Source organism: Gobio gobio (genome assembly GCF_949357685.1).
Source record: "Gobio gobio genome assembly, chromosome: 6".
NCBI classification, from domain to species: Eukaryota; Metazoa; Chordata; class Actinopteri; order Cypriniformes; family Gobionidae; genus Gobio; species Gobio gobio.
Genome location: NC_137102.1, coordinates 59482665 through 59498199, shown reverse-complemented (window position 1 = coordinate 59498199; position 15535 = coordinate 59482665). Strand labels below are relative to the sequence as shown.

Here is a 15535-nt window from a genome sequence, read left to right as displayed (position 1 = left end):
GGTTATTTATTTCCCCCCTGAAATTCAGTGACCCACGGAAGGCCGCCATTTTAAATTAGCTGTCCGTACGTTTATTGTGTTCAAGATTTACAAAATCTATATAATGAGAATGTACAACATGAATCCATTTTCCAAACCGTCATTTTGTCTTACCCTGAATCATTACGGTACACTTATAATAAGTGTTTATATTGGGACTATTTCAGGGCAGACAGGTAGGAACCCCTGCGGAGGAGCACAGTCCCTGCGTGACTCGCCTCGCCATAGACATAAACGGAGAAAAGTAGCTCCGGCTGCAATGTTCTTCCGCTAGACGCATATAGTTCTGTTTATTAACCGCTAAAGCGCTAAAGTTACGGACTGCAGCTCACAAGTATGAGACGAAAAGTCAACATTATGACATAAGTCATAATTATACAATTAAAAAGTTGAAATTATGACTCTTTACGTCAATAGAGAATGTGAAGTTAAGTCACGCCGCGAATTTTACGTCATAATTTTGACCTTTTAATGTCATAATTACTTTTTAAGTCATAACTTAATTCTCCATTTCATATTTATGACCTATCATGTCATAATTTCGTCTTTTTATGTCATAATTATGATTTATAAAAGCGTGAGTTTTTCTTCAAATGCGGAACTTGGCTTTCATAATGACCTTAGTCACTCAGTAGTACTGAAAAAACATGTGCATGATTAATATCTGAATTTCTCGTGTCATATAGTTGTCTGGTGATATTTGATTATGGTTCTCCGGCAGGTGCCAGCAGCGTCTTCGAGACGGGCGCGCGACGCGTGAGCGCGCGACCTGCAGCAGGAAGAGAGCGCGCGGGAGCGAGTAACTGAACTCTCATGATGGGGAAGTAACTGTCAGTCACTGAGGAGACTTTTTCACAAGTATTTTGGCTCTTTCCTAAATATTTTCGGTACGATTTCTGTGAGCATTGTGAACATGTTTTCTCGAAAGAAGAAGGAGCAGACGCCTAAAGCATCTCCAGCCTCCAAAAAGAGCAACTCCGTTCAAAACCCGTCGGTAAGACCAACAGCCCTTCTTATGAAAATCAAAAACCGAGTTAAGTTGTGTGATAGGTTGATATTACTGCTCTAAATGTGTTTAAAAAGAAAGAAAACTGGTTTAATCTAATCGAAAACTCGGCTTTACAACATTTAACGGTTAACAAATGGGTTCAAATAATTTAACGGTTAACAAATGGGTTCAAATTCATCCTCTTGCTTTCCGTTAGAAGTTCACACACGAATTCTGTTTTAACCGACTAAATGTACTTTATTTCTTATAGATATTGGACGTGTGTGGCAGGTCTGATTCATTTGAGAGAATTTGTTTGCTCGAACGAATCATTTCAATGAACCGGTTCACAATAATCGAGTGATTTGAGACTGCGAATCGTTTCGTCTGGATCGCTCGAAAGAATCGGTTCAGAAGAATGATTTGTTCAATTGGCGTAATTACATATTTGATGAACGGTTCTGTACAACTGTTGGTGAACAATGCCTAGTGAAGAGCACAAGAAGTATTTTTTTTTCTCTGTTTTGCAAACAATGCCAAAAATAAACCGAGAGGAAGTCATGCAAGAGTCATCTCAAAAACAAGCAACTGCCACAGATATAAAGGGCTTCATTTTTTTCTGTTAATGCAATACAAGATGAATCTCCATAGAGCCATGTTTCTTGATTAAAGGAGTGAATTTAAAGGGAGTTCATCCAAAAATGAAAAGTCTGATCTTTTATTGTTATTCCAAACCTGTATGGGCTAGAACACAAAATATATTTTGAAGAACATTGGGGTCCAAACAACTTTGAAAGAAACAAATTATGAAGAACCCGCCCCTAAACTATATACAAGTGTAGCAAAACCATGTTTAATTTGTGGTTACCATGGTCTAACTAAAAAAAAAAAATTTTTATTTGTAGTAAAACCATGTTTAATTTTCGTAAGGGTTATTTCCCCCCTGAAATTCATTGACCTACGGAAGACCGCCATTTTAAGTAAAATCGGCTTTAAATAAAAAAATCTTATGTCAAAAATATTAGATGAAAAGTCAAAATTATTACATACTAATTCATAATTATAAAATTATGACTTTTTATGTCAATTTCGACTTGTAAAGCTAAGTCACGCCGCACATTTTACGTCATAATTTTGACCTTTTAATGTCATAATTACTTGTCATAACTTAATTTTTCATTTAATATTTAGGACCCATCATAATTTAGTATTTTTATGTAATAATTAAGATTTATAAAAGCACGAGTTCTTCTTACCCGTCACTGGGGTTTAAACAGATCGTACTAAAATGTACGAGTGAGATTAGCCACCAATTGATTAGCCACCAATTGTAAAAAGCGATTGAACATGAAAATCATAATTGGTAGAATTGTCTATTTGTCTTCGTCAAGAGTTCAAAAGATACAATCCATTCAAATTTTTTGAGAAAAAAAGTCTAAAAATGTTTTAAATACAAAGAAAATATGATCAAATTGTGATGCGACATTGATATCCGTGTCTTTTAAAGGTGCTGTGTGTAAGTTTTAGCGACATCTAGTGGTGAAGTTGTGAATTGCAACCGCTCACCCCTCCCTTTTGGAAGCACATAGAGAAGCTACGGTGGCCAACACAGGACAAACATGTCGTCTGAGACTGCAGAGAGTGACTAGCGCTCTGTAGAGAAGTTTGTCCCTTTAGGGCTCCTGTAGAAACATGGCGGCGACTTCACTGTAAGGGACCCGCAGTGTGTAGATAGAAACGGCTCATTCTAAGGTAATAAAAACATAACGGTTCATTATGTAAGGTTTTTAAACACCACTGAAAACATAGTTATATTGCATTTCTGTCAATAGATACTCATGAATATTACACACTGCACCTTTAAGTGTTTGTTAGAGTTTGAATTAAAATCAAATACTGCCAAACTGCCCATACTGCTTCTGAATAGGATGTCATAAATTGTCTGAAAATGATGGAAATGTATGGTTCAGATCATTCAAACTGTATATGGAAATGGGAGAGTCCTTATATGGTCATCAATAGAGCCTGGATGTCATCTAGTGGAGGCGTTTGGTACTGCGCCCAAACAAACTCTCACTGAAAGCTCATCTTTTCAGATATCAACCTAAAAAAATTTAACACGACTTTTTGGCTTTGATTTTTTTGCAGTTTTAGAGTCTAACCTCTTTAGTATAATATATATTTTATATACAATTATTTAAATTATTTTTAACTTAAATTTCTACAGCTTTTTTTATTTAACTTTTATAATTTTTTCAATTCTACAATAATCTGCCAAGTTTCTCTTTAAAAAGAGACCAAACTTAAGACTGCTCCGAAGTTTTCTGGATTTATAACAATTTAATTTGGAAATGTCATTTTGGGGTAATGCAGTTAAGAGGTTAATATTGTTGTAAGAAAGTCTTGTACATAATTTATATATTTATTGCAGTTTTATTTTTATTATGAATATTTTAATGTTAAATACTCTAAGCTTGTCATTAAATAGCCTTGGCCAGTGATATTAAATAAATGAAAATAAAAAATGCTGCTACGTTAAATAATTAGTATATATTGCATAAATGTATTTATTTTATGTAATATATATATATAATGAATATATAATTTTATTTTATTTTTTATTTTATATAACCTTAATATTAATAATTTTTATATTTTAAAGTGCAATTTCAGTATTAAATAAAAATTAAATTTAAATTTAATTTAAATAAAAAAAAATTATATTAAGGTTATTTATATATATATATATATATATATATATATATATATATATATATATATATATATATATATATATATATATATATATATATATATATATATATATATATATAATGAATATATAACCTTAATATTAATTATTTTAAAAATTTCAATTGCAATTTATATATATATAGGTTTTATATTTAATATAATTTATTCATTTGCAAAAATAATATTTTTAGACTCATAAGGCGTGTTCAGACCTTTATTTTGAAATAGTTATGCTCATGAAAAATCATGAAAAAATGGCAGAAACCTTTGCCAAGAGTTCAAAAGAGACCATCATCTATTCTAATTTTTTAAGAAAAAAAGGTCTGAAAATGTTTTAAATATAAAGAAAAAAATGATAACTTCTCAGTTTAATATATATTAATGCAAGCTTTCGGCTGACAGTTAGAACGAATACTCGGCAACTAATACTTGTTCACACGCTTGTCCTTCGGACAAGTAAATCTGTCCTTCACTTGTCCGAGTAAAAAATTTGCTTGTCCGGATTTTTTTCATAAATATAATCTATTCTGAAGCAATATTCTCACCAGTGTTCAATCAGCTTTGAAATATTTAAATATGCATATTTGTGATATTTTTACCTTTTTATAAAGGGCATTTTTTCCATAATCTTATTAAATATAGGCTATGCTTCAGCTTTCATTTTATATTCTTAAATTTGATCTATATATTAAATTAGAATAAGACATTATAGGGCTGTTACCAATCAAATTAAATCATTTACACTGAACAATTACAACTGCATTAAATAATGTTATGAGATTATTTTAAATATTTTTCAATATACAAATAAGAAATGTTGGAAAGATGAAACTAAACCACCTGTAGGTGGCAGCATGTGACCGTCTGAATGAGCGAGTCATTGTAGTCGATTCGTTCAAACGGCTGAATCATTCAGGAATTAGGTGGTCGTTTACGAATAGGCCATTGAATCTTTGATTCAACCGATTCATTAAAACACTGAATCATTCAGTAACACACACTGTTGCTGTGAGATGTGTTACGGTTCTGTTGTGATATTTGTTTGGAACTATTTGCGCTGCAGAAATAGAACAAAAACAGTCCATATTGCGTCTAAAATGTAAGTGACTTAATGAATTGTTTATGGAACTGGCGTATGAAATCAGTGTCATTTTCAGTCGTGATGTTATTCAGGAAAACAACACTCTTGTTAGTGTGATGTTGCTTAACTGTATCATATGTTATAAATATAAAAACTGCACAGTTTTAACCATGTATGTTAACTGAGTTTCTGTGTATGAGCGGCGCTCATTTGTTTTCGATTTTCTCGTCGAGAGGCTGCACGAGCGTCAACAGCTCAACCTTGTTAACGTCAGTTCGTTTTATATTATTCACTATCGATCTCCACTTACACTGATGAATGCAGAATTATTATTGCACTTTGGTGATTCCCTAGTTATTTTTTGTTTTGACATTTTACTCAGGATACTTGTCCATCGGGCAAGTAAAATTATTTTTCACTTGCCCCTTCAAAAAATCCACTTGTCCCGGACAAGCGTTAATGTCGAGCCCTGAATTGTAACTATTTATTCACTGTGTTGAGTTAATTTTGTATTATTTAAACATATTTCTGTTTCCTCATATTTTCATTATTAAAGGGTTAGTTCACCAAAAAATGAAAATTCTGTCATTAATGACTTCCCCTCATGTCGTTGGACACCCGTCAGACCTCCGTTCATCTTCAGACACAAATGAAGATATTTTAGTGTAAATCTGATGGCTCTGAAAGGCCTCCATTGGCACAATGGCACGGTTCACTCTCAAGACCCTTAAAAGACACTAAAGACGTCGTTACAAAGTCCATCTCACTACAGTGGCTCTACAATAACTTTATGAATCGGCGACAATAGTTTTTGTGCGCAAAAAAACCCTAAATAATGACTTATATAGTGATGACGATTTCAAAACACGGCATCATGAAGCTTCAAAGCGTTATGAATCAGTGAGTCGAATCATGATTCGGATCGCGTGTCAAACTGCTGAAATTTGGCGATTCAAACCGCTGAATCGACTCAGTGATTCATAACGCTTCGAAGCTTCATGAGGCCGTGTTTTGAAATCGTCATCACTATATAAGTCGTTATTTAGGTTTTTTTTTGCGCACAAAAACTATTCTCGCCGATTCATAAAGTTATTGTAGAGCCACTGTAGTGAGATGGACTTTGTAACGACGTCTTTAGTGTCTTTTAAGGGTCTTGAGAGTGAACCGTGCATTGAGCCAATGGAGGCCTTTCAGAGCATCAGATTTACACTAAAATATCTTCATTTGTGTCTGAAGATGAACGGAGGTCTGACGGGTGTCCAACGACATGAGGGGAAGTCATTAATGACTTTGGGTGAACTAACCCTTCAACCCGGTCCATAGTATTCATCTCCATAATCCTGTCATTCACACTCCATTCTCTCTCTCCTTCCCACGTTAACCCAGTTGTCCATCCTTCAGGAACACTCCCACTATGACACTATGGATGGCCCCTGTACTCTGGCTCCTCCTGATTGCGTGCCCTCATCCTGCCCAGGAACCCCATCCGCCCACTCCAAGCTAAGCGGGTGCAGTTCTCCAGTGGGCTCAGTGAAGCGGCCCGCGGCTCTCAGTCGCCACGCCAGCGCTGCCGGCTTCCCCCTCCAGACCTGCGGGACCTGGAGCTATCATAAGAGCTACGTGCGCGCCGCTCTCAGCTATGGGCACGCGGCGGATGGTGCGGAAACATCGGCCATCGAGGTGGAGGACATTCCCTCGCTGCTCAGAGATGTGGCCCGCTTTGCAGAGGCTGTGGAGAAACTAAAGGACATGGTGCTGGGCGAAGGTAAGAGGTTTTGGGGTGATTTATAAATGAAGGTCAAAATAGTGATACGCTCTATTTCTATTTCTAGAAAGAAAGCTGAATATATTCTACCTCTCGTTTTTAAATACTTTTGTTTGTAATATTAGTAAATATTGTCTTAATGTATTGTACACAATATAGACTCATTTTGCAATTAAAAAATGTAAATAAGTATTTAAATGAATTAACACAAATGTGTAATGTTAGTAAGTATTGTGCAATTTAATTTATTATACACAATATTTACTCAATTTGCAGTTAAAAAATGTAAACGTTTAATATTTAAGTCAATTAATGGATAAATGACTACAAATTAAAGATTTATTATAATATTAATAAATATTGGTTTAAAGAATTTATTGTACACAATGTAGACTCAAGTATTTAAATAAATTAATAAAAATACTTGTGATTATAATATTAGTAAATATAAATATAATATATTGTAATGCAATATTTATTCGATTTGCTTTTATCGTTTATTATTTAAGTTAATTAATGAATTAATTAATACAGATTAAAGATAATACTTTTGATTGTAATATTAGTAAATATTGTGTAAAATCATTTATTGTACATTTAAAATTAAAGTAAATTAATAAGTAAATGCCTAAAAATGAAAGATAATATATTGATTGAAAATATTGTCTAAAATAATTAATTTGGCACATTATTTGCTCAATTTGCAATTAAAAAGTGACTATTTACTTGATTTGCAAAAATGTAAACATTTAATATTTAAGTAAAGTAATAAATAAAGGAATAAAAATGAAAGATAATACTTTTGATTGTAATATTAATCAATATTTTGTAAAATAATTGTTGTTAATATTTACTCAAATTTTTACAATATATATTGTATCTCTTTACTCATTTACTAAAAGAATATATAATATTTAAATAATTATTAGAAGCTGTTATAAATGCAGGTAAATCAAGTTACGGCATTGCTTTTCAGCCTTGAAAATTAAGTTATTTTAATTTTAACATTTAATTTGTTGTACACACTTTACTCAATTTGCAATTAAAAAAAGTTAATATTTAATATTAAAGTAAATTGATCGATAAATGACTACAATTAAATATAATACTTTTGATTGTAATATTAGAAAATAGTCTAAAATAATTTATTCAACACGATATTTACTCAATTTACGATTAAAAAGTGTAAATATTTACATAAATGAATATATCAATTAACAAAATTCAGAGATTGAATAGAATCTTTTGATTGTAATATTAGTAAATATTTAGCAAAATAATATATTCAACATAAAACTTACTGAATTTGCAATTAAAAATATGTATAAGTAAATAATAAATGAAATAATTATTTTGATTGTAATATTACTAAATATTGTGTTAAATGTTTACGATATATATATATATAGTATATATTTACTAATTTACTAAAATAATATATAATATTTAAATAATTATTTGAAGCTGCAGGTAAACCAAGTTTCAGCCTTGACCATTAAAGGGGTCATGAACTGGCTTTTTAATTTTTTTTATACTGTTGTCTGAGGTCAACTTATGACGTTTGCGTGGTTTTTACATTCAGAAACATCATAATCAATAAGTAATAGGCTATTTTCTACCCTGATTTTGAGCCTCTCTCCTGGAACGCTCAGTTTTTATGGACGTGCCGCACTGAAGACTTGGAAGTAAACGCCCACGGCTATGATTGGATAACAGTTTCTCTCATCCACCTGCAATTAATATGAATGTTATTATTTTATTACTTGGCCCGCCTGATAGATGGATATAACCGCGAACCGTGCATCACACACACACACACACACACACACACATGTATTTCATTTCACTATTTAAGATCGTGCGAGCCCTGGCCCATACATGTTCGAGTCTGATCCCGAATCGCAGGACAATGAACCAACAACATCTCAAATACAAAGGATACTCCAACCTGTGACAGCGCAGAAGTTATGTTTAGTTAGTAGGGCTGGGTCTCGATTCAGATGTTCAGATTCGATTCGATTTCAATTCACAAGCTCTGAAATCGATTCGATTTTCGATTCAATTTCGATTCAACTCAATAAATATAGATTTAATACAAATACTATATTTATAAAAAAAGAACAGGTGAACAAGTTTACAAATGGGTAAAAAGAAATTAAGAGCCACAAACTTGTATATTAAACTCTTTTTATTTTAAGTACACCTGGGTACATTAAAACAGAACCCATCTCTTCAAATGCATACAATAATGCTAAATACAATACAATTTTGATGCTAGAACTTTATTCTAAAAAAATGTATCTGAGAAGTATTTTATACAATTTTGTTTTGATTGATATTTTGATATATTTAGGCTATTCTAAAGCATAAAAAGGATATTGGATGATTTTCAGTAAAGGATAAGCTTTTCTTGCGATTTAGCCGTCCGTCAATCACACTCTGTCCGTTTTTATGGACAAGCGCGCCTCTCACTCCTTTGTAACATCACGCAAGGCCAATAAGAAGGTGACATCTAGTGGAGAAGACTAGTAATTAGATTTACGTTAATCTTATGTTCAATGTTCGCGGAAATAAATATGGAAAAAAAATAGATTCTTGGCCTTTGAGAATCGATTTTGAATCGACCACATTTTTAAAAAACGATTAATCGAAAAATCGACTTTTTTGCCCAGCCCTATTAGTTAGACACGTACATAATCAGCAGATATCAAACGTAACAATGCAACACTATCGAAAAAATGTTTTACTCACATTACTCACATTGTGTTGCGTCATTCCTGTCAGATCCAGAAGCCACAGCATTGCTCTTTAATCTCATGTTTACAAACGAATCCGGTGAAATGAAGCGAACAAATGCAATGTGAGCTGGATCTTCAGTCAAAATAAAGTTTAACCATGCATTTTGAAGTCCGAAGGAAGCCATGTTCGATCTGGTTTAGCTCCACGTCGGCCTCTTATTTATCTAACATGCCAGGCACGAGTCGGTGGGCGGGGCTTCAGAATCAGGCGTTTTTCGGCTAAGGCGGCGTTTCACTGCTCTCTGGCGTCACGGAGATGCACATTCGCAGAGCGATCGTTTGCTGAGCCAGCTGTCAATAAAAGCTTTTCTTTGACTAACAAGCTAACAAACTTACAGGATATTCGTATATTACGATGACCTTTAATACATCAAAATCTCAAGGTGAAAGTGGATTTCTCAATTCATGACCCCTTTAAGTTGGACAGAAGAATTGTTTATTACTTAATTGATTTATTCACTGTTGTGTTCATTGTTTAAACAATGTAATAATAATTAAATATAATTATATTTCTGTTTCCACCTGTTTTGTTTAGAAAGATACTCAATGTCAAATTAAAGCTAGCATTAAATGATATCAGCCATTATTAAACCCATATAAGTGGAGTTCAGGAAAGGCCATTTGTAACATGTTTTGTGGGTTTCCATGGTGAAAGAGAGGAAGGAAGAGGAACCGTGCGTCAGATGTTTTCATTGCAGCCTTCAGTTTGAGATTACACACGTCCGCTGGGCTTCACCCCCCCCCCCCCACCTTCCCTTAAAAGTGTGTTTCACGGGCAAAACCCTACATAGTGAAGGCCGACGCCTTCTGTTTCTCGCCACATGCAGAAATGTGGTGATGTGGTTTTACACTGGGGCTTTTGATATTGCTCTTTTAGCGAAGGTGCAAATTTAAGTCATTATTTGCTGAATTTCTTCCTAAGACATGTCAGAAGCTCATCATGATGTGCATCCTAATATCATGTGCAAACTGAACGCGGTGCACCTTGTCTGACTTTATCCAGAGCAGAGGATGTGGAGAGATGTGTCACGTCTGCTCTATGAAGAACAGAAGTCATCTGAGTCTCCTCAGGCCTTGTGGACTTCCTTAAAGTGCCGCTATTTTCATCAGCTCTACTTCCTGTTTACATCTGCCCTGCTTAAAGAGCTGCAATAGCAATGTTTCCATGTCATCTCAAGGCACATCTTTCCTTCAGCCGTTTGGTGTTAGTGTAACCCAGGGATTTCCAGACCCCTTTGACCTAAAATATTTTCTCTGAAAGTTAATATTTCAATAATTTGGCAACATGGTTTGCATGGGCATATAATGTATCGCTAGCCAAAGGATGATGCGTTAATTGCTTTAAATATTTTTAATGCGTTAAACTGAAAAAATTAATTGAGTCGGTTAACACATTAATTTTGACAGCACTAATAAATGCATTATAAACGTATTCATCATATATGTTATAATGCATTATATCTTTTCATAAATACTTGTAACCAAAGAAAAATTGCATTATATTCTATTGTTTAAACTTTCTAAAGGTGTAACAATTAATAGATATGCATTAGAACTGAGGTTATAATTATTCATGAGATCAATGCATTATAAGATGCATTTCAAGGCATAATTAAGTCCTGTGTCCGATGAATATATTAATGAATGCGTTAGGAAAAAACCCCGCAAAACAACATAAAATGCCGTCTTCCACCTCCTTATCAAGGATTATCCAGACCGATTCAAAGTTGAATGTCAGTGGCTCAGTTTGATGCTTTGCTAGCGATACTGGAGCCACATATTAAAAATAAGACCACCAATCTCCAATCCTGAACAGAGACTGGCAGTATGTCTAGGATCCGCGCGCACACACACACTAGGGATGGGCATTTTTGTCAATTTCTCATTTCGATCATTGATAGGTTTCAAAAACGATTACTCGGGGGCGGGGCATGTGCAGGGGGCGGGGCATGTGCAGGAGGCGGGGCATGTGCAGGGGGCGGGGCATGTCCGTCATTGAGATAATGAAAACTGTTATGAAAATGGTTGTTGACAAATACAAACGTGACATGAAAACAGGTATATGAAAACATGAACATATAAAACAAAAAATAACTGCTAGATTATGATGCATAAATGTCTTTGAAAAAGAAACATCTTTATAAAATGACCGTCTCAAATAACCAAGTCAGTAATATCGAGCATTGCCTTTGAGCTGAAACTGTGAAATAACACCACCCTGCAGAGCTTGCTAGCTGGTTAATAAACTCAACCAAACGCACCCTATATCAATACTAATATGAAGATTATTATGAACCTATTACGACATAAATCAACACAAAAGGACGTGAATGCGCACATGAACTTCAGCGTGCTAGATTTTACAGACGAAGGGTTTGAAACGGAACATTTTGAATGCGCTTGAACCCTTAACAGCGCTCATACACGGACAACGAAAGCACAGAAACAACATTTTATTAAAATCCTGTTCTCATTATAATGCTTTGACAGATTGACTCTGCACATCATGCACTTAATTTTATTATTCATGATCGAAGCGTTTACAGACATCACTGCGCGTTTTCAAACTCATAACGAAAAACAACTTTAAATAAACTAGATCTACTGTTAAAAAATATGAGAACAGTATAGCACTGCTGCATTACTAATATCAATGATTCTGAGAAAGAAATAGCCTATATCTGAAAAGAATATGACTGTCTCTAAACCATCATGTCGAGCATGAAATATGCGTTTGAGCTGAAACTGAAGAGAATGAACAACAGCCGGTATAACGGCAGCGTTCGCTAGCTTATTAAGCTCAACCAAACGCTTCTTATATTAGATTAATCAGATATAGACAACATAAAAGTAATCTTACAACGTGCATCTGCAGAAAAGGACGCGAATGCCCACATGAACTTCAGGCGCTAGTCTGAGTGTTCTCGCTAGTTTCTCTGTGGATTTGCTTTAACAGCTGATACATGGGGAACTAAACACAGATCATTTACAGCATTTTCCACGGCGTCCTCATTATAATGCTATGTAGGCTATGACATATTGGCGCTGCACATCTTGCACTAAACATTTAATGATCACAGTGATTCCAGACATCACTGCAGTGCACGCCTCAGTTTCACTTTATTTCGCCGCGGTCTGGAGGCTGTATAACGCTAACCAATCAGACCTCCGGTACCGCGCAAAACGACGCAGTAACCAATAAAAAAAGAGACAAATATATTTTTTTCAGGGCGATCATCGTTCTCATGATCGATGATCGCTGTCACGTTCGAGTACTCGATTACTCGACCACTGTTGCCCATCCCTAACACACACACACACACACACACACGGTTTACAGGGAGTTGGTGTGCTATAATTATAGCTGTGATATTGTAGTATTTTTGATACAATAATATTTGTATATATAATTGTAGGTATCTGATGAGCACTGGCGATTCATTCCCCAGCATTGTCAGCAGTTTTAGGTTGGGCATCAGCTGTAGATGGGAAAAACGGATGCGAAAAACGCAGAAAATCGAACCTGTTCCGATTTTTTTTGACGGACGAAAGTTTCGGAGCCAGTCTGCAAGCGTGATTGACATAACGTGAGGTCGAATTTATTTTTTTACGTGCGAAAATTTCGCATGCGAATTTCGGACTCTGGGCCCTATCTTGCACCCAGCGCAATTGACTTTGTACACCGACGCATGTGTCATTCCTATTTTGCACCCGCGCAAAGTGCGCTTTTCCCTCCACAGAAGCACGTCGCTAAACTAGTGAATGAACTTGCGCTACCTGGGCGGTTCAGCGCAAAAAAGGAGGCGTGTTCCGGCGCAAACAATCCCTGGTGCTATTTTGCTGTTCCATTAAACAATTGCGCCACTGACCAGAAAAAACCTAGTCTAAAGTCAGTGGCGCGTTGCGCGTTGTTCATTATGCTATTTTAAGGGCGCATGCTTGACCATAATGTATAGCGTGCACAACGCGCAAACACATTGCTCATGTAATCTACACAGATGCAACAGTTATTTTTGCAAATCATAAATTGTTACACTAAAAAATATTAACACATGAGATGACGGAAATCATTGTGGTGTGCCACGAAGATGTGAAAAAATAGGCATAAATCTAGCTTACAAATTATTCAGGCTAATTGTAGTCTAATAATTAAGGAGACCTGTTTGCCCAATAGTGGCAACTTCTGGCAAGACATATATGTATATAAGGACATCTAACAAATTGGTTTGTCCGTCAAGAACCAGGAAAAAAAATGGGTGAGGGTGGACGCAGCGATGTCCTCTGCTGGCGTCAGGTCCTGAGTAGAGGCAGATCCACCTCCCGTTACACGGCGTGCCCGATTGATGCTGGCAAGCTTGGACTTTCCCCGTCTTCTGATGTCATTGTAGCGCTTGCGGCACTGGTGCGACGTCCTGGGGATGCCAGCTGATGAAACAATTGTGGCTATTTCCTCCCACGCCTGTTTAACCGACGCTATTTTGGGTGGGTTTCTCCCATCCCCATACAACACAACTTCTCTGTCTTTCACTGCTCTTACAAGAACATCAGTCTCCTCGGCTGTGAACCGCTCCTGGCGTGGGCCTGGTAAATACGCCATAATAATAGCAATCCATAATGGAACTTGCGCACCTGCTTTTACAGGGAATGTTGGATGACGCTCTGATTGGTTTATTCACGTTACGCCCAAACCACACCTATGAATAATGAAGCTACTTCAGACCAACCCATTTTAGATTTGCGCCGGGCGCAAGAGCCATTTATCCCGCCGGGAAAATAGCAACAGCGCCGAGACCCGCCCACAAAGTTACTTGCGCTTCACGCTTTGACACTTGCGTTTCAGATCGTTAAAATAGGGCCCTCAGTGTGCAAAGGCCTTTACCGGTAACCGGCTATCAACTCATTTGTGTCTATTCTGATTTTTTCTAAGTCAACAGGCCCTATTTTGCCGATCTAAAGCCGCGGTTCCACCGCAGGAACTTTGGGCTGGTACTCGGTGTGTTTCGACCGCAGGGTCTAAATGAAGTTCCGGGTAAATATTTCCCACTCCAAACGGCCCTGCTCGCGAGGTAGTACTTTTTCAAAGTTCAGGAACTAGAGACTTTTGCTAGTTTATTGATGGAAAAAACGATCAGCACGCCCGGTGCATGGTCCAAAAGGGTTGTCCCTAGTCTCTTAATATTTTTTTTTTAAATGATCATTTATCATATAAACCCACACCGCGACATTCAAAAGTGTGGGAGTACTTTAAACAGAAGCCGAATAAAACTGTGCTTTGTTCGCTCTGTAACGCCGCTTTCACACTGCCAGTGTTTGTCTCACGCAGCTGAACTGTGGCGTGTGTATTGCAAATACAGACGAATATTGTCCATTCGTTCACATTTTCCGGTGTTCTTCTCCGACCCCAGTACGTCTCGTGCTTTGAATTATTATGGGCAGCATATATCTGACCGGGTTCCCCTCTGTCCCAAACACATATGCATAATAACATGCTGTATATAGGTCGTTTACATGATTAAAGTAACAATAAAGTTAAGATATGCCTCTAGTTTTAATCATTTAAATGTGTGAAAAATATCTTTTTCACATTAGTTTGACTGACAGCTCTCCTGCCCCCATGTTGAGAAAAATAAGTGCAGAGGTGTGTGTGTGTAAACACAACTTTTATTGTAGGGTGATTGTAGTTCTAGACTAAATGTGAGCATTTATTTATCTCACTTGCACAATAAAGATTCTGTACTCCTCAAAATGAATAAAATCAGTCAAATGCAAAATCAGAGTACTATTAATAATTAAATGTTAAAGGGGCTATATGCAACTTTTTCCCCAAAATAAACGTAACAATAGCCTTTTTATTTTACCATTTATGACTCAAACATCTCCTGATGAGCATACTGACACCTTGTCCGCTCACAGTGGGTGCACCTATAAGCCTGTATCCTATTTTTCCTATTTTCTGTCGGGTGGTTTTTTTTCCCGCGCTGTCCGCGGATGTGACGTCACCACCGCTGCGAGAGCGAGCAGAAAATAAGAGCAGTTCTGTTTTTTGGCCACAGGTGTCAGTCGCGAGTTTAAATTTCAGAAAAACGCATATAGCCCCTTTAAATAAAACA

General features: G+C 36.0%; 1 protein-coding gene across 2 annotated transcripts in view; it reads left to right on the top strand.

Annotated features, from left to right (window-relative positions):
• The first annotated feature begins 771 nt into the window (after positions 1-771).
• Positions 772-15535, top strand: part of arhgap45a (Rho GTPase activating protein 45a) — a 65624-nt gene continuing 50860 nt past the window's right edge. Inside the window, exons 1-2 of one of the 2 annotated variants that reach the window (XM_079819682.1) lie at positions 772-1033; positions 6264-6627. In XM_079819682.1, coding sequence (XP_079675808.1) covers positions 953-1033; positions 6264-6627 — 445 coding nt within the window. In that variant the 5' untranslated portion in view covers positions 772-952. Of the gene's footprint in view, positions 1034-6248; positions 6628-15535 lie in introns of both variants that reach the window. The other variant, XM_079819681.1, reaches the window with a different exon arrangement.